General features: G+C 44.1%; 1 protein-coding gene across 1 annotated transcript in view; it reads left to right on the forward strand.

Annotated features, from left to right (window-relative positions):
- Positions 1 to 1327: 1327 nt before the first annotated feature.
- RAB40C (RAB40C, member RAS oncogene family) overlaps positions 1328 to 26553 on the forward strand; it is a 71636-nt gene continuing 46410 nt past the window's right edge. Inside the window, exon 1 of the mRNA XM_029910730.1 lies at positions 1328 to 1469. Within this exon, the coding sequence (XP_029766590.1) occupies positions 1328 to 1469 (142 nt within the window). The remainder of the gene's footprint in view (positions 1470 to 26553) is intronic.

Consider the following 26553-nt stretch of genomic DNA (forward strand, 5'->3'; position numbering starts at 1 on the left):
ACTTCCCTCTATTCCCCCATCCCCTGGGGCTGGTACTCCCCATTCCTCTATCCTTGAGGGCTGGCATGCCAAATACCCTTTACCCCTGTGTCTTGCTACCCCAGGGGCTGGGTGCTTCTGGTCTCCACCCATCTCTGTGGGGCCTGGCATTGCCCCAGCTGAGCTGTCCCTGGCACCCTCAGCCCTGCTGCGCTGGCTGGGCCTTGCACTCTCAGCTGGTGTCCGGGGTGGCTGACTCCCCTTAGGGCTTGTCTTTTGGTGTTCTCATTCCTGTCCCATGTATGGCTGTGCTTCCCCCCTTCCTACCTGAGGGGGAGGTGTGAAAACTCTGCCACTTCATTTCAGCTTCCTGAGTGCCTGGGCTCTGGTCTCCTGGCTCAGATTGATGTCTGTAGAGGGGACCCTCTGTTTTGGAGGGGGGGGATTAGGCACCTTTAATTGGGGGAGGGAAGAGAACAATGAGGTGGGGATAGCACAGCTGCTGGGAGATGGGTGTGAATTTAAATTAGCCACTTTATTGATCTGGGCAGTTAAATCTTAACAGATCTGATTTCCCTCAGCATTTAAAAACAACCACCCCAGGTTTTCTAAAGGTGGGTGTGGGCTGGAGAAGGGGGTAGTATGGAGGGGGTGGGGGAAAGATGGGAAAAGCTTAAGAAGTTAGCCATCTGCCTGTCTATTTCTACCTATGCAAATTGCTGTTTTATTTTGCTGGCGAAGCTCAGCCCCAGTGGTCCAGGAATGGTAGGGAGCGGCCACACTTGCTCCCCACAGGCCTGACTGTTTTGTTTGTATCAGAGGATTTATGCCTTTTCAGAATAGGTAAACCTCTGACTCAGAGGCTTTGAGCAGTGTTAGCTTCTTGTGTGAGCATTGTACCAATAATTGCCCCTTTCCCCCAAAGGGCTGTAGCAGTCTGAAGGGAAAACAACCTTTATGCTAGAACCTTGTATTCTAAATTAGCTGCCTTTCAAAAAAAACAAGTGTGGGTTCTTTGTTGGCAGCTTTGAGAATTTAACCATATTTTTTGTCTGGATATTGAAAAGGTGCTAAAAGCAAGCGAAGGAATGAGGACCCTCCTTTTCTTTTCTTTTAGGATCCCAGCATATCTTGGTGCAGAAGACTGGACATAAGGTGGAAAGGATGAAAGGTTCATTCTGAGGTTGACTCATTGTTCCTTAGCCTTCCTGCCCCCCTTTGAAGGGGGAGACAAAAACCTGTGCTCATAAGAGCCTCCCTAAAAGCGAGGAAGCTGGCATTAGTGCTCCTTTCAGTCTGGCTGCATGTTTAGTATGTGGATTGTGCCTCTTCACTAATGAGAGGGAGAATGGGAACCCAGGGAAGCCCTGTGAAGAGCTATGATTATCTGCTCAAGTTCCTGTTGGTAGGAGACAGTGATGTTGGGAAAGGAGAAATCCTGGAGAGCCTTCAAGATGGAGCGTCGGAATCCCCTTATGCCTATAGCAATGGTAAGGATTTTGGAAGGGGTGGTGGGAGAATGCTCTACTCGGTAAAACTGCAGCCATAATTATAAAGAAGCTATTGATAAAACTTTTTTTCTAATTGTTATTGAGCTGCAGCTCTAGTTTTTCTTACAAATCGGTTTCCTTTTATTGAGGAAGGGAATTGTACAGTACATGATGCTCAATGGATGTATCCCATGTTTTGCATTGTACTTTGCTACAGTTTGGCTTGGTGACTTATCAGTTCGGCTTAATGGAACTTTCATTAGTGCTAATGCAGGGGTGGGCAGACTTTTTGGCCTGCGGGCCACATCCGGGTATGGAAATTGTATGGCGGGCCATGAATGCTCACGGTTCCCAGCCAATGGAAGCTGTGGGGGAGACGCTTGGGGCAGGGGCAGCGTGCGGAGCCCCCTGGCTGCCCCTATGTGTAGGAGCCAGAGGGGGGACATGCTGCTGGTTCCAGGAGCCACACTGAGCCACGGCATATGCGGAGCAGGGAAAGCCCCAGACTTCACTCCCTGTCGGGAGCTCGAGGGCCAGATTAAAAAATCTGACGGGCTGGATGTGGCCCCCGGGCTGTAGTTTGCCCACCCTTGTGCTAATGCAAAGGTGTTGTCACTTCGTTCCTTAAAATCATAAGAATCTGCCTCCCAGTGTCATAGTAGAGAAATGATCAGAAACATGTACTCTGTTATCCGACACATTCGTTAGATGTGCAAGAAGCATGGCGGCACTTATACATGGTTTTAAAATATATTATTTTGGAGCGTTGTTGGAGGGTTAGTACGGGCACTGAACTATACTCACAGTTAGTACTCAGGCACTTGTACCAAAAGAACTATGAGATTAGCTCATATCTAAAGCTTTTGGTGAGTTGCTACTTGGGTACTCAGGAGCCTAAACTTAATCTCTACCTCCTGCAAAATCAAGGTTTATAATGGAAGCCCTGACAGACCATTAACTGTAGTGTCACAAGACTATAATTAAGAGCCAAGGCGTGGCGCTGCTCTCTCTCCTGCATCCCCTCTCAGTAGTTAAAATGTAATGCTGCCTGGCAGGGTGCAGGTCCTGTGGTGACTTGCAATCTGTCATACTTCTCGCCATTTTCAGTGCAGAATGTGACTCTAAGGGCTTGACAGAAGCAATCTTAATTCAAACCCTGGAACTCTGCATCTTCGCCAAGACCAGCCTGGGGGCTGTAGTAGTTGGCACTTGCAGTTTAATCTGCAGACAGGAGTCTGAGAGAATCAGGCGCTTGTTAACATTTGGGGTGAGACAGATTGAATTCAGAGTTTGGAGGAGCAGTACAGCTTGACTCCTGACAGTGCTGAGTTCTCTTTGGGCATAGGCTTTATAAGAGTTGCTGTACGAGTACATGCAAAAACTGTTGAGAAGATGGCTTGGAGAGGGCAGAATAACTGAGATCTAGACTCCTAGTAGAAAATTACAGGGCTGTAGACAAGACTTGACATGAGCGCTAGCATTCATATATTAAGGATTGCTTCTGTGAGGTACTGGGTATCTGCAAAAAGGGCTCCACACTCAGCTTTAAGTGAGAGTGGTGTGTCATCGAGAACTGGTGTACTTTGCACCTAGTGTTGACTGACAATTCCTGCTGTATCCTTCATTTTTTTTCTTATTGTTGATACCATTTCAACAGGTGCTTCTAAGGTCTGAAAAATGTAATTAAAAATCTTTTATTCAATAAGGCAATTCAAATCAGTTGGAAGCCAGTAATGTAGGAAAAGAACTAGTGACTCAATAACTTGGACTGATTTTTACATTATAACCATAACAGTAAGTATACAAAAGAAACCAATAGATTAGGAATCGATCAATACGGGCTGTGCCTCCTGCACTCTGAACTGTGTACCCCAGAAAATACCACAACTCTTTATTTTAAAGAAAACCCAAAATACCTCTAATAGCTTTAAAATTTCCCATGGCTGCTTTCTGTGTGCTCTTGAACCCATTTTTATGTAGCTAATTTTACGGTCATATTTTGAGTTTTACTCAGTGCTATTGCATTTTTGATATTTCCACTAATTAGTGGCTCATCTTGCTAAATTGAATACCCTGTGGATAAAGGGATTGGATAGCCTTGCAATTTGAGTGAATTTAACACTCATGGAAAGTCTTGACAGTCCTGGCAATCAAATTCCTCTGGCTCCTGAGCAGCTAGGGTGCACTCACAAAATCCTGCCGACATGCCTCAACTGTCACCAGGCAGGGACCATCTCTAGCTGTAAAGGAAGTTAAGCTTCCATGTGTGTTCAGGGCTTCTCACCTGAAACTGGCAGCTAAGGTTAATTTTGTATGTTTGTGTTGATAGTGCTTGTCCACTGGGAACTGGGCTGAGATCATTAAATACTCTGTACGTGCTCCCTGAAGAGCAATCCAGTTTAGCCAATACTGATCCAGATTCAAACCAGTGATCTGTAGGTGAAACACTGCATATTCCATTACCAGCCCCTCAAACCATCCGATTTTGTCTATCATAAACTTGGAACACATTTCTAATACTGTCCAAAACCCACCAAATTGAAACGTTATGCAGAGGCTCTTGTGTAAAACCTAGCAATTTCTATACACATCCTCTTTTTTCTATAAACAGATGTTCATATTGTGCCATCCGTTTCTCATTTTAATTGCCCAGAAAACGGATCTTACCATTATCTGAGAAAAAGGAGTAAGCTTTGATGAGCTAGCCTTGTGGTTAGCGCAACAACTCATTTCTCAAGCTTGATTTCTCCAAGCCCTGGCTGGGTCCTGGGGTGAGTTCTGCAGTGCCCATGTGCTTAACCTCTGTTGGGGAGTGGCCTTCCTGGTAACTACTGTTCCTGAGCAAGGAGCAACCGGGAGTTCCACATCCTTTGCCAAGGATGGCTACCGTGATGCAGGACTCTGAGGTGGGATGGGAAAACCTGGGGGGGGGAGGAAGGTGGGGAAGATACTCAAATATTGAGAGAGAAACTTATAGAACTTAAAAAAAATAATTAAAAAAAAAAATCTGGAGCTGATCATTTCTTTTTGTGGCCTAGGACCAGGGTCTTCTATGCAGCTGAGCTTTGGCTTGCCCTTACCCTATCTGACTTCAGCAAAGGCCTGCACCAGGAGAGTTCTTGGCAGTCTATAGGAGTGACTTGAAATGGGGTCCAACTGAGCAGGGGGGGGGGGGGGTCTGTTTTCTTTGCAGTTGACTATGCAGTCCATAAGAGAGGCAAAGAGCCTCTGAAGCTGCAATTCCTGCTTATGTGCAGCTGCTAAAGGAACTTTGATATGTAGAATGGACTGTATCCTTCCTGAAAGCATCGTCAGTATAAAGACTTGTTTTTAATCACAGGAAGCAGAGTCCAAAGGTCGCTCCTGAATATAGGTCTGTAGTTGGGAACCTCTTATCAAATGTGATAGTTTTATTCTGAATTACTTTTTAATTTTTTCCAATGCCTAGCAGATACAGCAATAGCTCAGTAATGCCTCTGTTTCAATATTTCACACTCAAACTGACAATGTGTTCATGCAGTGACATAGTTGTTAAACTCTGGAGGCTGGCCTCCGTGAAATGAATTGGTGGGTTTGACTCTAGCTCTGGACAGGTGGCCCCATCGCAGGTTACTGCTGTGAATTGGCACTGACTGACACCCTTGAGCAGCCTAGGACTGAAGGAGCCAGGGCTACTGAACCACCTTGCAGTGCTTAGAAGGTGGCAGCTTGATATCGGGGCTGAGGCACGCTGATGCAGAAGCTTCCCCTGGGGTTCCCTATACTGTTCATCCTCAGTTAATAATTAAGACGTCAGCCACGAGGAATGTAAGGCTGATGGTGTTTGCAGCACCCCCTGCTTCCTCTGGGGCAGTTGTATTCCTAGGGCCCTGGCCTGCTCACTGTGTGTATGTACTGGCATCCCTCACCAGGGCTGATTACATAAAGGAAATCCTTTAAGTGAGGATGAGTTCATAGAGCTCATCTTCTGCGGGCGTGGACTGCATTCTGACAGGCTGCTGGTCTGGTCCAAACCGAAAGGCTTTCCTTCCAGGATGTGCTGTTCGGATACAAAGGCTCTGAAGCAATCTCCTCCCTGGAATGTTTGGGCAAAGAAAGCCCAATGCAGACTATTTGGGGAGGGTGTACGTCTCAACAGTCCCAGGTTTCAAGGGACTGAACTGCTTCGACACCCCCCCCCCCCCCCCCCAAACCCATTATCCCAGTTGAAGCAGCTCCTGTCCCGTGGGGCTGGCTGGGCTCAACTCCCTGCTCTGGCTTTGTGACCTGGTCCCTGGCGCATGGGGTCACAGTGCCACTCAGGTTTCTCCTGGCCCCCCGGGGTGAAGTTATGATGCCCAGAGTCGGGAAACTGAGCCCAGCCAGCCTCACAGGACAGGAGCTGCCAGCGCAGGGTAGGCTTACTCCGCAACTCTGTTCCACCCTGCCCTGGGTCTCCCACCCCCTGTGGGCAGTCCCACTTTAGTCACTTGAAATGCTGGGATGTATGGAGGGAGTGTGTGGTCTTTCCTCCTGTTCTCCCCGATTTACCCCCCAAAACAATTACAGGCTGCCTTCCTCCTACTGCAGAAGCAGGACTCCCTGGGAGCCTACCTGTCCTGTTTCCTTTCAGCTAGAGGGACCTGCTGAGAGGGGTACAAAGCCTTCTCTTTCCCTCGAGGCTGAGCATGCTCCTTCCTGTATGCCTTCTGCTCCTGCTACCTTGGGCAGAGAAAGGCTAGCGTGGCACCTGCACTCTGAGCCCTGCTTAGCAGCCTGTGCTGCAGCTAGACTAGCTGAGACTAAATGCAAAGCTGCATGCCTTGTCCTGTGTGACTGATGTGTGCCCTGAACATCTGTCACTTCATAGAGTTTGAGGTCAGAAGGGGCCATGAGATCATCTAGTCTGACCTCCTGTATAGTACAGGACTCCAGTTCCCGCACATGAAACCCAACAGCCACAATGAGACCAAAGTATACAGCCCACGGGAGACTAGACTGTTCTGTGCCACAGGAAGAGAACAGGAGGGACCGAGGTGCACCAATGCCTGAGGCCCCTGCAGTGGCAGGGAAATGATTAAGTGAGATATATCCAGATGATCCTGGCAAGTGACCCGCACCCACTGCAGAAGAAGGCCAAGGTCCCTGCCAATCTGACCTGGGGGCAAATTCCTTCCTGACACCACATATGGTGATCAGTTAGACCGACAGAGAATATGCTCTGCACCACCTCAGAGTCCTGACCCTCCTTGTCCAATGTCCCATCTCCTGCCATGACCATCCCTGATGCTTCTGAGGAAGGAGATTAAACAAAAACCTAGAAGACATTGGTGGGGAAGATCCCTTCCTGACCCCTGCAGGTGACTGGCTGAAACCCTGAGGCAGCGTATTTAGGACAGTGGAGCCCAAACTTTTCCTGTCGTATGCTTCTTACCAGTAATGGAATCTGTCCATGTCCCCCTCCATTACTGCACAGTTGGCTCAGCAGAGGAGCTTGGGCTGAACTGGAGATGGGGGAGGAGCTGGGGCTAAAGGCAGAGCTGGTCTGGGGGTGGAAAGGGAATCGGGCAAAGCTGGGCAAGGGCTGGAGCTGGGCTGTATGGCGTTCCCTTCCTGCTCCCCATGGGGGCTGGCCTGGGCCCTGCTGTATGCCCCCCTGAATGTTCCTCCGTACGTACCTTCCTAAGGTGGCATGCCCCACAGTTTGAGGACCACTGGTTTAGGAACATAAAACAAACTGGAAATGAGTCCCATGACGGTTGAGTCCTGCCCCTATCATCACAAGCAACTTTGTAATACAGTGCTTTTATAAATTTGTCCAGCCCTCTCTTAAAACTAATTAAGTTGTTTGCATTACTCAAATCACACAGTTGTCTTGTCCTTGTCCTCCCCCTAAATGTTGCAGTAGCCAGGAGTACCAAAGCACAGCAGAAATGCCCTGATTGTATTTCTTGACTGCTCAGAGCTCTCAGGCGTCTGGGCAAGTGGATGCAGTGTGTGTATAGCCCTGAGCCAGGGTGTGAAAGGCAGATCTATTCAGCTGGGAAGATGCTTTTTCCTTGCAGGAATGCATGTCATTTAGACAATGCTGTGTCACAAATCAAATCTCTTCCTGAAATTCAAGCTGGTCATATGCTTGCACTTAAATGATCTTGTCCAGCCTCTTCCTTTGGCTGAGAAGTCTATGTTATGTGCTGTGTCACAACCAGATGAGACTTGTGAATTTCTCTCTTAGGAATACTTGACAGTGTGCACAAGTGACAGTGCTGCCATGTGAGCAGGTGATCAGCATTCACAGGAAACAGGGTTTGTCTTAACACTGGTGAGGACCTGCCTGCAATATGCTTTGCTCGTCGGCACGTGCTTCAAAACATTTTGCGCACACCCGTGGAAAAGGGTGCTTCTCCTCCCTGCTGCTAGCCCCCATAGGGAACCCGTTCTTCTCTGTCCCTGACTTATTCTTTCATACACAGATGGGCTTGGACTGGAATGGGATAAGAAGCTTTCTTTTCCTACTGGATCAGAGTGGTGACTATCAGTTTGAACAGGTTTCAGGAAAGAGGTGTCTGCTAGACATAGTAACCCTTAGTTGGGACGACACTACAGAGAGAAGCACCGTTTCTAAGTGCTCTAGAACCCCATACGGTATCTCGCATTTATTCAGAGGAGGGATGTAGTGAGCTTTCCAGCAGGGTCTTTGTTATAAAATGGGCAAAGGTGGAGGTGTGAGGAAAAAACTAAAATAAACTAGAGTCAGATTCTGACCTTCCACAATATAGTTGTTCACGGGTTCCATTGCTCTGAGAAACTGTTCAGTCTTTTATGAGGTCTAATCATTTAAAAGAGAGATATAATTGAGCTTAGGGGGTGTGCTATTTTTGATACCCCTCTTCTTCTCTTTCCTTCTCTCTGCGGGCTTTCCAGTTTCAGTAATTTTCTAGTAAAACTCAGCTAAACGAGATAAGGGGATTTAAAATGAGATTTCCCTGTTTCCATCCCATGCTACTTTCGCCACTCGTATTGAGGTATCCAGTGTAGGGTCTGGTCATAGTTCTAGACAACTGTGTACACTGCTGGCCAGGACTGAGGTAGGAAGAGAAGCAGGATATAGCAGTGGGCTTGCCATTTACAGAAATAATAAAACTCATCACAGGATGGACACAGATGCCATTGGCTGAAACTTTGACTTCACTAGGTGCAAGAATCTAGGCCAGTGTTACTCTAATGTGCTTTCTCTGGGTAAGAGGGCAGGCAAGTAGCAGTGCTATAGATCAGGGGTTCTCAACCTTTTTCTTTCTGAGGCCACCCCAACATGCTATAAAAACTCCACAGCCCAGCTGTTCCACAACTGTTTTTCTGCATATGAAAGCCAGGGCTGGCCTTACAGGGTAGCAAGCAAGGCAATTGCTCAGGCTTCGGCTTCAGCCCTGGGTGGTGGGGCTTGGGGCCCTGGGCTTCAGTCCCATGCAGTGAGGCATCGGCTTTCTGCCCTGGGCCCCAATGAGTCGAACGCTCGCCCTGCTCGGCGGATCCCCTGAAACCTGCTCGGCGGATCCCCTGAAACCTGCTCGTGGCCCTCCAGGGGGCCCTGGACCCCTGGTTGAGAACTCCTGCTATAGCAGTGGTTCTCAGACTTTTGTACTGGTGACCCCTTTCACGTACTAAGCCTCTGAGTGCAACTCCCCCTTATAAGTGAAAAACACTTTAACACCATTATAAATGCTGGAGGCAAAGCGGGGTTTGGGGTGGAGGCTTACAGCTCGTGACCCCCCATGTAATCACATAACCCCCTGAGGGGTCCTGACCCCCAGTTTGAGAACCCCTGTGCTATAGAGAATAGATGGATGTGCTGGTGAATCCTCAGGAGGGGGTAGGGCACTTCACTGTGATACACCTCTACCCCGATATAACGCTGTCCTCGGGAGCCAAAAAATCTTACCTCATTATAGGTGAAACTGCGTTATATCGCACTTGCTTTGATCTGCCGGAGTGCGCAGCCCTGCCCCCCTCTCCCCCCCCCCCCCCCCCCGGAGCACTGCTTTACTGCATTATATCCGAATTCATGTTATATTGGGTTGCGTTATATCGGGGTAGAGATGTATATGGGATTTCCCCCAATACCTACAGATCCCATCACACTATCTTTAACCCCACACACTCTTCCATTAAAGTTTCCTCTCATTTAATCAGCAATAATCCATTTAGGTTGTTCTCCAGAGCAGACCTTGTCTTCTGCCCAAGTCACATGCCAAAGTGCTCCCTTTGTCACATTCTCTGACCCGTCTCCATGTCGTTCCCTGCTCTTGGAACTACCCTCTTGACTAAGTCTTATGGGCTTTCACCCTCTGCTTCAAATCCTCCTTTGAAATGTCCTCTAAACAAACACAATCTAACCTGCAGCACCCCAGTATCCTTCCACCTTGTCATCACTCAGTGCATTAGCTGCATATTTCGATTGTCTATGTAGCAATCCTACAGGTCCCTAGCCAGAAGACGTATTCTTCTTGCAATCAGCGCATCCAGGAGTGGAGTGGAGGGAAAGATTGTCTCCTTATTTCCTCCTCAGTAAGGACAGAAGAACTTCATCCTCCCCTCCATGCTCCTATTCCTGCCGAGCTTCTGAGATCCACAGGACAGAGGCAGCAGCCTCCTCCTCCCATTGCACGCATTACCTCTCCTTCCCCCCCCAAATCAGGTCTTCCTGGGGCAGAGTCCTGCAGTGACTGGGAGTGCTGCTCTGCCACTGTTTGACTTGAGAAATGTTAGCAGACAAGTGAAATTGTTTAAGATTGCTTCCTGGACTGCTAACTCTTTCAGAAGAAGGCCTTTGTCTCCTTTTTTTCTTGTCAGCATGCAGTTAGTCTAACCTTCCCCTTTTGGGGTGCACAGGAAGTATCTGTCTGACTTACACCCAGTGTTTACTAAAATCTTGGAATGGGGCAATCAAGATATATCGCCCTCTCCTCTGACCAGCACCAGTTCTCGAGGCATAGATGCTGTTGCATTGCTTGGGCAGACTTGTACGTACAAGGCCCAGATTTTTTAAAGGTATTTAGGTGCCTAATTCTGATTAATTTCAGTGGGATTTGGGCAACTAAGTACCTTTGCAAATCTGGACCCAAGCGAATTTTTCTTTACAATGTTGCAGTGATGCATCAAGGACCCATCAGCAGCACGTCCAGGAGGTGGGAGGGAACAGTTATCTTGACACCTGTTCTCTGTTGCTTCCCCATCTTTTTTTTTTTTTTTTTTTTCCCCTGGCTGCATGGTGTGTTTCATGGTATCTTGACAGAACAGTATTTTCCATATCAATATAGACATCAGCTGTCAGTTTGGGCTGGCCCACTAACAGGCGCCACACGCCAATAGAAATGACTGTTCATCCTCTGGCATGATTTGTGTTCATGGCAACAATGTTTCATACTGAGGTTTCAGCATTCCGGTGAGAGATGGATAGGGGCAAAATCTTGTAAATGAAGCCATGCCATCAAGTTCCCTCAGTGGCTGCAGAATTAATAGGAAGGGAACTCTTCAGTGCGGCTGCATTGGCCATGCTGTTAGGAATCTCCTTCTCTTGCAATCGCTTGAAATACAGTACAAGTGGAGAGCGATTGTTACAGTAATCCCTTCCATCTGCTAGCACTCACTCCAGTCCCCTTCCGGGAAACATTTATCTCCACTACAGTAGGGGGACAGAGCTCTAATCTAATCAGAGCGAGCATTGAATCCAACCACTTCCACCACCTCTAGTTTTTCCTTGTCTCCTTTTTTAGTTCTTTTTGTGAGCAAATGTTCCTCAGATTCTGCACTCCTTGTGTTAGTAAGATCTCTTCTCTGCTTGATGTGAGTCAGGTGGGGCTAATTCTAAACTGGGGTTATAGGCAATCCTGTTCCCACTTAAATTATTAGTGTGATCATGCAAGGTGCTGAACATCTTCTAAGATCGTGAACATCTTCAACTCTCATTTAGGGTTTTTGAGGGTGTTCAGCACCTTATAGGACTGGGCTGAGGTTACCTCTTTGGAAGGGATTGGTTGGAAGTAGGCTTTAGAGTTACGGAACAGATTTATAATACAGGAAATGGGGGAAGTGCTCTTCAAAATGCTCATGGATGCTTGGAAATGCTAATACAATTGAATCATAGATTATAACACACCTCCTTTTATATGTCTGTGTATCTATGTGGTTAAGACTCCTGCATCTTATCACTATGGATTTATAGCTTATAAATCTGAAGTTAGAGGTGTATATTTAAGAACTAAAAGGAAAAGTGGTGTTCTTTTGTTTTGTTTTTGCTATCTTGCTCTTACAACAGCTTTATTAACCAAGCAGTGCTTGTTAGGTTTAGCTTTTTTATCATTGTCCTGACATAGCATTGCCCAGTTCTTTGTGGAAAGGCTGCAAGCTCAATACAAAAGTTACATGCACTCTGCTATGGAAAATCTTTGTCTTCCTTCCCAGTGAGCTTCTGTTACCAAGCACTTCCTGACACACTTTCCTCAAGTTCTACTCTTTGCAGAGGGAGGGGTAGGCATCTTCCTGTTGAATCTGTAATGGTACTTGCAGTAGCCATGCAGAAAGCTTGAAATACATTTGTGGGTAGTAATAAGTCTGGCTCCCCAACTTCCCTTCAGCTTGCTTCTGCATTTCCTTCCCCTGATAAGTCTGTCTGTCTGTCTCTCTCTCCTACCTTCCACTGCCCTCCAAACTTATTTCTCCAGAAACTTTCTGTATGTTATCTGTTTCCTTAGCAGCAGCATTACGTCACCTGGGCTCCTAGCCTATTCCAGGCTTTGGGTGAGTAGGAAGAAGCTGTCTAACTTGGAAAGCATTGGAACTGGTGTCCCTTCCCTTCCTATAAATATTCTGGTTCATGCCAGGGGGCACCTGAAACCCCATACACTAAAAGGGATTTCCTTAGAGAATGGAGGTGGGCGTCTGAAGTCTTGTGATTGCATTTGGGGCGAAGTTCTGTTTTGTGGGAGGCTTTTCTTTTTTGCAGATCTCATTTCTCCCCATTAATTAAGGTATTAAAATATAATGCTAAAACATACAAGATTCTTAAAGACCTCTTATTTCTTTGTTTACACTTCTGGCCAGGCGTCTATTGCCATGTCTAATATTTTGATCTATTTTGACATTAAACTTGTACCCTTTTTACAATGTTGGGAGCTGATGTTCGCATTAAGGTGTATCATGAAGAGATTTGTTTGTCATCCCTACTATGTGATGTGGTGATCATCTCAACATAAGACATAAAATCCTATCGCAATAAATACTTTTAAGATTGACACCATATATTTACTGTTAGGCCATTCTAGGGAGGGAGGCACACTAAAAGAAAAAGATACATTAAACAAGTGACAATATTTAAATGGAAGGCAGCAGTGCAATTCTGGGTTCATGCTTAGTTACTCTGTCAAACCCTTCAGACTTCTGTGTATTCCTAAAGGGACTTCAACTGAATCTAGTTTAAGAGTTAAATAGTTCCAGGTTCTACTCTAACCCTTGAATCACCTGCCAGCACTTGTGGTTTTACAATCCCACTTTACTATCTTAAAATGTTGATTTTTTTCCCCTCCCTTCTGCTGTTTGAGATTTGACACACAGGAGAAGCTACAAAGTTTTTGATTTACAGAAGAGTCCAGAGACTCCAATTGGGATCAGGACCCCTTTAGTCAAGTGTCTAGAACACACAGAGATATGCAGTCTGCACCCCAAGGAGCTTGGGGAAACTGACTAAATACAAAGTCTTATTTAACAGCAATGCACTTTGTTTCCTCTCTTTCCGGTTTGTTTCATCTTAGACTGTTTCCACTGCCAAAAAAAGGTGGGTTGTTTTTTTTGTTTTTTGTTTTTTTACAGAGAGAACTAATATGCATTAGTTACCTTGCTGGAAAGTCCAGTGGAAACAATGCACAGGTAGTTTTTACAATGATGTAGCTGGGCGAGGTCAACACTTCCCCACTCCCATACGCAGATGACCTTGCATAGCTTCATCATGGTAAAAATTAGAGCTTTGTTTCCACAAGGATTTTACAGTGAGATAGCTTACATGTTAATTATCTTACTGTAAAAACACACCTTTTTTGGCAGTGAAGCCTTAGCCTCTATCCTCATAGGTGTTGCTTTTAACATTAGGTTAAAAACTCATAGTACAATTTTAAAATATACAATGTCCCTTTAAAACTTAAAACTCTGGCATCATCTAGACTTGCAGCCAAATGAATGTTTAGCCTCTCAAATGAGGAAAGTAATTAGGGAAGTAGTTCTGTGACTGCAAGTATGAGTGGCTCTTTTGCTCTCTGCCTGCCCCCATGCATCTTAATTCTCTCTGTTCTTTCTCTTCCTTGACACTACTGCATCCCTAAAAAGACCTTATACTTTCCATTTTTTTTTTTTTTTTTTAAACCAAAGAAAACTGGACTGAACTCTTCACAGGCCAGAGCTGTGCACTGACTGTAGATCAAAAGGAGGGCTCATTGGGGTTTTAATTAACTGTGTAGTCTCGCTTGAGAGTAGCTTGCTTGGAAACGAAGTCTCTCCTATTCAGATCTGAAGCAATATTGCTGGAACACTGCAGAATTTATAAAGGAGCGTACCTTTAATTTTAGAGCAAGTTGGGAGGGTCAGAGACCTTGGGAAGTGCTGTATGCAGTGTTGTAGCTGTCAGCAATTGGAAATGCAAACTGATGTGCGAAACTTCAGCGCTTGAGGGTGCTATAAGGAGAACTGTAGCCAAGAGTAGGGGTCCCAACCTCCTCCTCTATTCATTATGAACACTGATCTCTCCATAATTATGACTGGACCATTGTAAACCTGATGTTTTTGACACTTTTAACTTTTCCAGACCTAACCAATTTACCTGAAATTCCCCAGGTGTGATTCAATGCCGCAGTTCTTTTTATTTATTTATTTTTCTTGGATAGTTTGGGGCAAATTGGGTCAAGGACTTTGGAGATAATATGGTCCAAAAATTGGGCTGTTTTCACTACTTGAATGCTTTCCTGGTGTGTTGCTGGAATGTGATAATTCAAATGGTATGGCTTAGAAATACTGAATTTTTTTTAAACAGCTGGCTTTGGTGAAAAGTAGTGCCTGTGAAAATTCTTCATACGTGTCTTAAGTTATTAGAATCTATGTCCATGTGCATCTAGAACACCCCAGCATTCTAAAATCTGCAAGCTGCTATGTTTGCACTCTAGGAAACTTTCATCAGCTGTGTTGCCCAAACTAGGCATTGATGCCATACACAGGTTTTGAAGCATACATCTATGAATTCTGCATGGTGCCTGTACTACATGCTGTCCAGGGTTAAGGGTGTTTTTTTTGTTTGTTTTTTAAGAAACAGAAACTTTATCTCTAAAATTCCAGGCTTTGGAACATAGCTTTTCCCCAAAACACAATATTTGTGTTCCCCTGAAATTATTTTGACTGTACTGAATATTTGTCTCAGAACAGATCTATAATTGCATCTGTATTGTAATCTAACAATGCAGATTATGATGCCCTCTGATTTCCCTCATAGTCTTTGTTACCAAGTGCAGCTGTATAATTTTATGGCTAACTGAACTGTAAATCATGAAAAAACTTTTGTCTGTGTTGCTTCTATGCATAAAATCAGTCTTGATTTTTCTTTTAAAGACCAAATCCACTTAACATTCCCAATTCTAGACTGAGTCTGGCTTCCTGAGTGTTCATTGGAATTGTTTGGAACTTTAGGAACAGATTTGCTTCTGGCTCAGAACACAATTTTCAGATGCAGTTGCTATCCTTAAATGAGGCCTTGAACAAAGTTCTACTATGAATGGAAACTGTAGCTGCTTAAGTTCTCTCTGCTGGATTGCAGAGAGAGAAGCTGAAGAATGAAGTATTCTACAAATCTGGACTCTTTACAGGTGTGTCAGAACATGCATTCTGCTGCTGTCCATGTACAAAATCCAATTTGCAATACTTATTTGTATTGTACAGTACCTCGGAACCCCTGCCATGAAGCACAACCCCATTGTGCTAGGTGCTGTACACTCACCAAACAAAGACAGCCCATGTGCCAAAGTTTACATCGGGGTAGGCAACCTATGGCATGCATGCCAAAGGTGGCACGCAAGCTGATTTTCAGTGGCCCTCACACTGCCCGGGTCCTGGCCACTGGTCCGGGGGGCTCTGCATTTTAATTTTAAATGAAGCTTCTTAAACATTTTAAAAACCTTGTTTACTTTACATACAACAATAGTTTAGTTATATATTATAGACTTATAGAGAGAGACCTTCTAAAAACGTTAAAATGTATTACTGGCACGCGAAACCTTAAATTAGAGTGAATAAATGAAGACTCGGCACACCACTTCTGAAAGGTTGCTGACCCCTGGTTTACATTTTAAGTGAAAGATGAAAAAAATTGTTGGATACAGACAGGGAGAGAGTTCAGAGCAAGTTTTGTTTAGTCTTTCATAACTGTAGTAACTCCAAGTCAGCAGGTAAGTTGTTTTCCTTCATTTTCAGGATCTTCTGATGCCCCGATGCTAAGCCTCTTGTCAGTTTGTTCTGGTACCCCAGTTTCCCAGACCCAAGCCCACTTCCTGCAATGTAGTCCAAACCATTCACACTTTAATTGGAGGCAATTAATATGGGGCTTCTGCAGATCCTTCCCAAACATGGGTATGCTGCCGCTTGACCACTTCTAGGGATAAATTCCTAGACTCAAAAGAGGAAGAGTCATAACTCCTAATGGCCACATGTAGTAACAAAGAATTTAAGAGTGAAGAATTAAGACTCGAAGCTCCTTGCAGCTGCAGCCCATCATGACCTGCAGCAAGAATAGATCTTGCATTTGATGTTCTGGTGAGCAGGAAGTGCCACAGGCTTTAGACCAAATGGCTACTGGATAGACCAGGCAAGAGACAGAAACCAGCATGCTGCACTGTAAGAGAGCATAATTGTCATAGTCACTATGGTTCTTCCAGAGTGCTTGGTGTAGACTGAGACCTTCCCTTGCTGCTATCAAATTAAAGAGGCTTCATTAACTGTTTCCAGTGTAGTGACATTATCAGTAAATAGTTTCCACTCCTTCTGATCTGACTGCTACTTCAGTCCTAGCACTTCATGTACTATCGGGCATTATTCCGATATTATCCTACCTGGGAACTTTACTGTATCTTTTAAAAATGAAATATATTGACCATAGAAAGCACAGGCCTGAGTTAACTGGTTGTGGTTGTTTACCTCTCTCACCTTGCATCTTTTAAACAAGTTATATCCCTATTATTTGGCAGTGAAGATGAGCATTTTTATATCTACTAAATAAGATATTTAAAGAGTATACAAATTGGATGAATAAGAACATGATTCTGGCTGTAATAAAGCTTCTGTCACTCTCTACATCCGTTGGAAACCCCATCTTTCCATGGCTTATAATTCTGAGCTGAGAAATTCCTTACCACTGGTAAATCTAGGTTCAGATGTCTTCTGTGTTTATCCATTATTTTAACATAAAGCTTCACTTTTTTTAGCTCAAGACAATGTTTATCTATTTGTAATGGATTTTTCTGGAAGACTTAGAGCCACTCACAGTTTATGATCTATAGATGGAAAGTAGCTCCTCAAGGTTAACTGCATTTTCTTTTGCTGTGCATTTATGCCATGGCAATATTTTCTAAATAATACCATTGTTACTACATTATCAGAGATCCTAAATACCTGCATCCTGTGTGCACGTGGGGTATTTCTATACCATTCCCATCAGCTGTTTTCATAGCTGATAGAAAGTTCTGAATGTATAACTAGCACTCATTGCATACCATAGTATAAAATACCCTTTAAACTGATAGCAGGTAAGCTACATTGTCAGTGTGCAAGAGTGAAGAGGGCCATATGGACTCATTTGACGGTTTTGTTAGAGAAATGGAATGAAAAACTGTTAATGTTTGTGTTAACTTTTGCAAACAAGCAAGAAACCATTCAAAGCTTAGTCTCACAACCAAGACTGATAACGCTGTCCTTCACTCACCTTCTTGTGAAGACAGGAAGGGAGCAGTTAGGAGTGGAAGGTCAGTCAGAATTTTGAGCGTTAACTCTATCCTCCTGATCTTTTAGGGTTCACCTTCTGTTTTGTAAGCTCTAATGCATCTGTTTTACTTGAGTGAATCTTACCATGGACCTTTCTGGCTACAGATCTGTAAAAAAGCAAACAAAGCTCAGATGAAAATGTATAAAATAGGCCATATTGTGTGCCAGGTAATGCACATTGAAACTGTTCCTCTGAGTGAGAATGTAAATACAGAGGAAGGGCAGATGAGTGGCCATTTTTAGAATCTGACTTCATGCTTTATTTTATAGTCCCTGAGGGCTGTGGTACCATGGTGTGTCTGTCTGTAGTGGTGCAAAGGAAGACGACTGCTAAAACAGTGCCAGGGAAATAATAATTACAAGGAACTTTGAAGCCTCCATGGACCTTTTGGCGGAGAAGGTAGTGAAGCTTTCCTGCTGCCAATGCAGAAGGTCCCCGTAACAGCAGACATCGCTTCCTGTTGTTCACTGCATGCCTGTCTGACTCCATGGGGAACAACCATCTTTTCAAAGCAGCCCTCTGTTATAGCTTCCACTTCCTTGTGGAATACAGTCATTATGCAGGAAAATGGGTCCCAGGTGGCTTCTGCCTGCTGTGGTGTTTCAAATTAAAGGATTTGTGGGGAACATGATCATTCCATATAGATGACATGGGAAATACTGATTCATTGCTCTCATTTGTGTTGCATGTATAATTTTGCACCCCTTCTTCCCCATCCCACTTCATACATACTTATTGGAGCATCTTTAACGCTGGATATGATAGAGAAGCTGGGGCCAGGACTGCTGCTTATGGATCAGCCAGTGTCCATGGCTTTTTGTAGGCCAGCTCTGCAATGAGCATCTCAGTTCCTGGGTATTGGAATTACTGCTACCAGCTACTTTAATAATCTCTTCAGAGAAGTTTTGTTGAATACTGAAATCTAGAAGTGGAAATGTTGCTTTTGTTACAAGGTCTGTGGGACAGTGCTTTGTAACAGCACAGATTTGAAACTACTATTCCTGTCTCTTGGTTTCTGACTTTTAACATGCAGTGACCCATCATTCTCCACTCAGAGTATAACCAGTTACGTTGTTGGTATTCTAGGGGTCATGATCCTCTTCCACGAATGGTCAGAGGGTGTGGGGCAGTCTAAGCCAATGTGCAGTCCAGGAAAAGTGACTGAGTTTGTCCGGGGCAGAGGAAGAAGATAATTGCAACTCTTGACTGTCAGGAAACTCCTGTTAGCCAGCCAGCTGCAGGAGGGATCATTGGCCTAATCTGGAATCAAAAGGCTATTGCTGTAGGTCACTCACCCAAATTAAAGTTTTGGATGGACAGTCTCTGCATTTTGCTCTGCCATCCAGAACATGGGTCAACGTGTGGCATAAGGAGTCTGTCGCTGTGTGCAAAGCATAATTAGCCTGTGGAATTTATAACCACAAGATAGTCCAAGATTTTAGCACAGTTCCACATAGACACTTTGTGGATAATAAGAACCTCTACAGTTGCATGAGAATAAAAAATAAGGGATATAAACACTCATGCTTCTGAGCATAAGCTAGTCATTAAGTGGACAGATAACGCCTTTCACTGTGTGCGAATATTCCTTATCAGGTTTCTTGCTCTTCTCTCTGACGTGTCTGATATTGGCCACTTGTAGGGTACTGGACTAAACAGCCCATTGGTCTGATCCACTATAGCATTTCTATGTCCCTAAGCAGAGCCATTTTACAGCATTACATGTAAAACTCACTCAAATTCTATAGGCTGCAAAAATGCCTGTTTAAATTACCCTTTCATGTTAGAAAAAGCCTTCTGAACCCAGGTGTGTAAATGTCACCTATTATATCCACTCTGTCCTTCTGCCATCAGCTACTGAATTGGAGAGGTCTATGACCAGATTACTTGAGTGGCTGCTCAGGACTAATTCATATTAAGTGCTCCTATTGAGGATCAAGCATTTAAATTTTGCTTCTGGAACTTGTCACACAGTTGCAAGACCTATGAAGAAGACTGGCTTGGAGGGAAGATACCATCAGTTTGTTAATAAGGCAAAGTTATTGGCTTTATGGAAGCCCATCCAGAACATCACCTTTGCTACAAGCCTGACCTTCAAATAATCTTGCTGCTCTTACCCACACTAGTGAAACTCTGTGTTTAACATCTGAAAAGCAGTAGATTGTAAAGCACTTGGGAATATTTACCTATTAGACTGCTGGCTTGCTTGACTGAACATTCCTAACATTGCAAGCTCTGAACAGAAGGCATCTCCTGCATTTGACACATTCTGTTAACAGCAGACAGAGACCAACACCTACAAGATCTTCACCAAGCATTCTCAAAACTATAGGAGTACTTGTGGCACCTTAGAGACTAACAAGTACTCCTGTTCTTTTTGCGGATACAGACTAACACGGCTGCTACTCTGAAACCTCTCAAAACTATGATACCCACACAAGGAAATAAAGAAACAAATCAACAGAGCCAGACGTGTACCCAGAAGCCTCCTGCTACAAGACAGGCCCAAAAAAGAAACCAACAGAACTCCACTGGCCATCACCTACAGTCCTCAGCTTAAACCTCTACAACCCATCCTGGACAATGATCCCTCACTTTCACAGACCTTGGGAGGCAGGCCAGTCCTCGCCCACAGACAACCCGCCAACCTTAAGCATATTCTCACCAGCAACCACGCACCGCACCATAACAACTCTAACTCAGGAACCAACCCATGCAACAAACCTCGATGCCAACTCTGCCCACATATCTACACCAGCAACACCATCACAGGACCTAACCAGATCAGCTACAACATCACCCGCTCATTCACCTGCACGTCCACCAATGTTATATATGCCATCATGTGCCAGCAATGCCCCTCTGCTATGTACATTGGCCAAACTGGACAGTCACTACGCAAGAGGATCAATGGACACAAGTCAGATATCAGGAATGGCAATATACAAAAACCTGTAGGAGAACACTTCAACCTCCCTGGCCACACAATAGCAGATGTAAATGTAGCCATCTTACAGCAAAAAAAACTTCAGGACCAGACTCCAAAGAGACACTGCTGAGCTCCAGTTCATTTGCAAATTTGACACCATCAGATCAGGATTAAACAAAGACACTGAATGGCTATCCAACTACAGAAGCAGTTTCTCCTCCCTTGGTGTTCACACCTCAACTGCTAGCAGAGTACCTCACCCTCCCTGATTGAACTAACCTCGTTATCTCCATACTGATTTATACCTGCCTCTGGAGATTTCCATTACTTGCATCTGAAGAAGTGAGGTTCTTACTCACAAAAGCTTATGCTCCCAATACTTCTGTTAGTCTTAAAGGTGCCACAGGGCCCTCTGTTGCTTTTTACAGTTTGAGACTAACACGGCTACACCTCTGATTCTGTTAACAGACCTTCACAATGGTGCTGCACCTGCAAGAAACACTCAACATGCTCTATATTGAAAAAGCAGTTGCTTTCTCAGAGGTAGCCTCTTTCACAGCTCATCGAGAGAGAATCACACCGCCTCCTTTTCTGGTCCTCATCTTGATTATGCTCTGCTTGACACCTGCACCTCAGTACAAAGCCAGGTAGCCTCCACGCACCGCACAGTAATTCTAAGGCTAATACTCTGTAACCTCTAGTTCTTGTAATCTGAATAAAAGGCAGAGTTGAATTTGTGGAGAGTTGTCCCTGGTTGCTCTATAATTTGCATTGGACAGAAAATAGTTAAATATAGCCTACATTAAAGCAGAAATTTAAAACTGAGAACAAGTGACTGCTACAGTGCTGTAGCCTTTTAGATATGCAGGAGGAGCCATTTCAGATGAAGTGTTTATTTTTAATAAGTACTCTTGTGGGAAAGGAGGGGAGAGAATTTTCAGCTGCTTGAATGTAGTGCATACAGTAAACATACATTTCCCAAAGGATTCTGCTGAGGCATAGTACACCTCTCAAATGCGAGCATATATGCCTTTTGTTCCATCAATTGCTTGAGCTGTACACACTGTTTCCTTGCTCTAGTGATTTATTCCCAATTAGTGACAGTATTATCAGAAATCTGAAGGAAAAGATCTAGTCTGTAACTCTCTCTGAAAATATAAAATTGTTCCCTCCTGTACACTTACTAATATACTGTCCAGTCCATTGTTTAAATGTCTCAATAGACTGGTCTTCCACTCCTGACCTTAAGTACAGTCTAATCAATTTCACTGTTGGATAGCTGTAAAAACTTCCTAACCTAAATTCCTGTTTCTTAATTTCATCCAATTATTCCTAGTTAATTCCCACTGGATCATCTCAATATCCTCTCTTCTCAATGTTTACATGATTCAAATAGTTGTAGTCCTATGTCAATCTCTTCTTCCTCACTCCTCCAACTCCCAAATTGACCAGGACCCGAAGTGTGTATCATTAGCTCTTTTAATCTAGTCTCATTCATCAACCCAGTCTCCTGACTTTTGTTCTTTTCTGAATTCCCTTAAATTTGTCAACCTTTCTGGTAATGTGGTACGTAGAACTGAATGCAGTATTCCAGATGCTCCTGCTCCAGAGCCATATGTGGTAGAAGCAGGATTTGTCAAACCCTTTCATGGACCATATATTGTCGTCTGGTCTTATGGCTGTTTCCGCTCCCATTTGCAATCAGATGGGCTCCCACTTTTCCTGTTCGCTGTCAAATCATATAACATTTGTGACAACTACAGAAACTACTTACAGGGAAAAGTTACATCAGGAAAGTATGTGTAGCTGCTTTAGTGCACTAAGTGTCCTTTCTATAATCTCCCATGTATACTCTATCTGTTCTAGAAACCAGGAGATCTTGTACCATGTGACCAGCCAGTTTCCCATGGATCACCAGTTGTCCACAGGCCACAGTTTAGGAAACTCTGTCTTAACTTCCTGCTTCATGACGTTCCAATGGAGCCCAAAATTGCATTGGCTTCTTGCTGTCACACACCTAACATGCTTGCTATTGTTTTTTGGGCTGTAGGGCTAGAAATTAGGCTTTTCTCTCCCATAGAATCTTTGAAATTGCAAGCCACGCAACATGGAAAGTCTCTCTTCCAAAAATTTGACTCATCTACTTTCTGTTCATATTTCTGATTTCCCTAGCTGCTCTCTTGTATGTGTCCTCCCTGAGACTGACAGTATCTCCCAGTTAAGGATGTGAATTTTAGTAACATTTCAGATGTTCATGAAACCTTCAGTAGAGATCTAACTTGAATCCCTGTTTGTGCCCCACTTGGCACTTCCCCCAACTTGATATATCGCTACTTTTTTTACAGTTGTACTGCAAGTTTTGACTCTAAAGAAATTTTTGTAACACTATCAAATCTATATAATGTTCCTTTTAACCTCTAATTCTGTTGTTCAGGTCAGGGGGTAATAATGGGAGAACTGTCAAGGCTTACTGATTATAAACCTGTCCTTACTGATCACAATTCCATTAACTAGATGTTCAGAGACTTTCCCATTTGTTTCATTGTATGGTGCATGCCTCAAAGAGTTTACCCTTATACAGATGTATTCTGTGAATATATTCCTTGTAGTGATGAATTCAGGTAGCTTGTGGTCACTGGTAGCAATTTTCCATGTGACTCTGAATCAGTTCTTCCTTGTAAGAAAGAAATAGATCCAGGATCGCTTATCCTTTGTGATCCAGAAAGTATGGAATCCCAACGTTTTCTGTGTGATTTTAGCTCTTTGCATGTTTGATTGTATGTTAACATGGTTGGGTATCTGAGTAGGTTTAAAACAAAACAGAGGAAATAAAACATAACTATGTTTACTGGAGAGTTTGGTCCAGAAATCCTTTCTTCTTCCAGTGCTAATGGTCTGTACCAAGGACCCACTGTCACTTCTATTTTCACACCTTTCTGAGAATTTCCCCATACTCTTAACTGCAGAATGGTAGCTCATTGGCATTGTAAATATTAATAACATAACTATCCTGTCTAAGCAAAGTTCAGAGATACAAGGTGGGTGAGGTAATATCTTTTATTGGCCCAACTTCTGTTGGTGAGAGCTTGTCTCAAAAGCCTGTCTCTCTCTCACCAACAGAAGTTGGGCCAATAAAAGATATTACCTCACCCACCTTGTCTCTAATATCCTAGGACTAACATGGCTACAGCAACACTGCATGAGCAAAGTTCAGTCATCTATATTCTTCTTACCCAGTGTCTCTTCCTCCTTTGCAGCAGAGCACTGCCACAGCATCTCTTGTTTCCTCTTGTGACTGAGACTACTAGATGGATTGTGAGGCAAGGATAATACATCCCAGTGCATCTGATTCCTTCTCCAGAGGCTCAGTGGGCTAGCCACATGTTGTTCATTAGTCTTTGCCAGCTGAGAGTCCAAATCCATTCCAGTAGCTGTCTCTAGAGTCCTGGAGTCGTGCACCTTCTGCTCTAATTATGTCTGCTGTTTAGAACTAGCAGATTGCTGTTTAGAGAGCCATACGAGCAAGACTAGGTTACAGAATTCTACTTAGCTTACCTTATTTCCCATCTGCTTACTGATGCTCTGAAAGGAGTCGTCCTTTGCTCTTCTATGGAGGGTAGAACAATGAAGCTTTAAAATGTTGACCCTATATAAGATAAAATCAAATGGGCAAATTGACTTTTTCCCCTTCTTGATTTCTAACTGAGCTAAAACGAATAATAGCTTATTTATGAAGCTGAACTATTCGTATTTTGCAGATTGTGTCTTGGTATAACACTTTGAAATCTACTGGTGAAAAGTGATATGTAGGAGCTAGGCTTTTTATTTTTTAATGAATTTTAGCAGAGATGTTTCTTTTGGTTTTGGCTTTTTTTTGCTAGAGCAAAAATTTTATTAAATAAACTACTATGAAGACAAGATTCACCAGCCCCTGAGTGGTAAAAAGCATATATATGAACATATGTAATGAAGCATTTCAGATCAACGTACAATTCATGCAACAAATATACATACATACATCTCTAGCAACAAATGACTAAGAATTTCTGGGAAGAAAGCAAGCATATGTTAAAGCTATAAATAATCCAGTACAAGGAGGGTTTGTCGTTGTGTTTTTGGGGTGGGGTTTTGGGGATTCTTTTCTTTGGTCCAGAACATCATGACAGGTAAGAGTCTCTCCAGGCCCAGGCTTATGGATAGATAAGCTATAAAGCCTTTTCCATTTTGCTCAAAGAAACTTCAGGCTATGGAAGCATTCAAACACTGTGCTGGAATTGTTTATTACAGTGTTTTGTAGACTGCTTATAGGCAATGTGGTCTTGTAGATCAAGCATGGAGACCACCGTTCATTTACTCTGTATTTTTTTTTTTTTTTTTTTTTTTTATTTGGCATGTACATAGCTGTCTAGCCAAGCGATGACATCTTCAGTGGCGTGATGCAGTTCTTCTAGGCCACGGCTGAACCTAGTCAGCAGGCATTCATCGACAATGTGCGTTGTCTGTATTGCGCCGCAGCTGCACAAAGGGCTGTCACAAAAGCCCCAGCGATACTGGTTAGCTGCACAGAGATCTTGCCTGGTCCAAAACCTGTTCAACAGGGACCATTGGCGAGGGGGCAGGTCAAAATCAGGCAGGCAAATTGTGGGGTCGGCGATGAGGGACTGGTTGCTTACTCTGTGAGCTTGTCTAAGTCACTTCACCTCTATGCATGTTTCCCTGTCTGTAAAATTATATTTGCCCTCCTCTGTAAACATGCTGTGTAGATATAAGTGGGAAGTATTACCTAGGGCTATTAGCCTTCAGGGACTGGCTTAGCACAGCCCTTGAGGGAGGGAAGAACAATCTGTTCACATTGATCCAAAAAAAGCACTATCATGCTGCTAGTCACAGTCATGTTTAAACAGTGATATAGTGTCGTTCTGATTCCATTGTGAATAGGGCTTCCAGGATGATGTACAAAGGAGAAAAAGGGCATGCACTCTTTTCTACTGCTCTGGCCGTAGACTTGGACAAAAACCTTTTCAGTCCTAAAAGTTTAATCTGATGTTTTTTTTTTTTTTTTTTTTTTTTTTTTTTTTTTTTTTTTTTTTTTTTAAGGGAAGAGGACCATTGCCAGGTCCCTGTAATAAGAAGCAGTAAAGGCTTGGCAACCCCAATTCAACAACAAAATCGTTTGTAGTACACCTCTTTAAAGCATCCTAAGTTTTAAGTTTTAAAAACAAAAACAAGACCTTCTGTCCTTCTGAGCAACTACTGGGCTGAGAGCAGTGAGTATTTACAGGGACAGTCAACTTGAATATATTTAACTGAGTAAAAAAAAATCTGATTTGATAGTGCACTTATTTAGTATTCTGGCAGGAGTTGATTTTTCTTTTTTAAGGGGGGTGTGTGTGCGCGCTTCCCTACTGATCTATTTAAAGATCTTTTGAACAAGGGAGAGAGGATGAGCCCGGGAGCAATACCACCAAGCATACACCCTCCCTGTCTCCACCCCCACCATCCTGCTTTGTGCACATACATGCTTCTGCCTGTTTGGTTTCAGATTTGACTTGCTGCTGCTAGCAAGCACTCTTGCAGGGCCTGGTAAAAGTTCGCAGATGAGCTCCTCCACAGCTGTGCATGTTAATAGACATGTAACTGGCAATCAAAAATAGAGAAACGTATTAAGTGTTGCCAAATGCATGGCATTTTAAGTCTTGCCGTTAACACTGGCAGGTACACAATTTTATATTGGAAGGGATGACTCACCCAGCGGTGCTCTGGGTCTTTGCTCCGAGTCTTCCGCGGCACTGAAGGACCTGCCGCCAAAGACCCGGTAGGGAACCGCCCGGGGAGTACATCTCTCCTCCCCCCCTCCCCCCCATGTCCTGCCCCCGACTGCCCCCCTCAAAAACTGCAACCCATCAACCCCCCCCACTCCTTGTCCCCTGACCACTCCTTCCCAAGACTACCCCCCAGGACCCCACCCCCTACCCAACTCGCCCTACTCCCTGTCCCCTGACTGCCCCGACCCCATCCACCACCTCCACCACCACCACCCCAACAGACCCCCGGAACTCCCACGCCTACCCAACCCCCCCCCTCCCCCCCCCCCCCCCCCCCCCCCCCCC

Source organism: Terrapene carolina, unplaced genomic scaffold (assembly GCF_002925995.2).
Source record: "Terrapene carolina triunguis isolate 2854851 unplaced genomic scaffold, T_m_triunguis-2.0 Scaffold67, whole genome shotgun sequence".
In the NCBI taxonomy this organism is placed as follows: domain Eukaryota; kingdom Metazoa; phylum Chordata; order Testudines; family Emydidae; genus Terrapene; species Terrapene triunguis.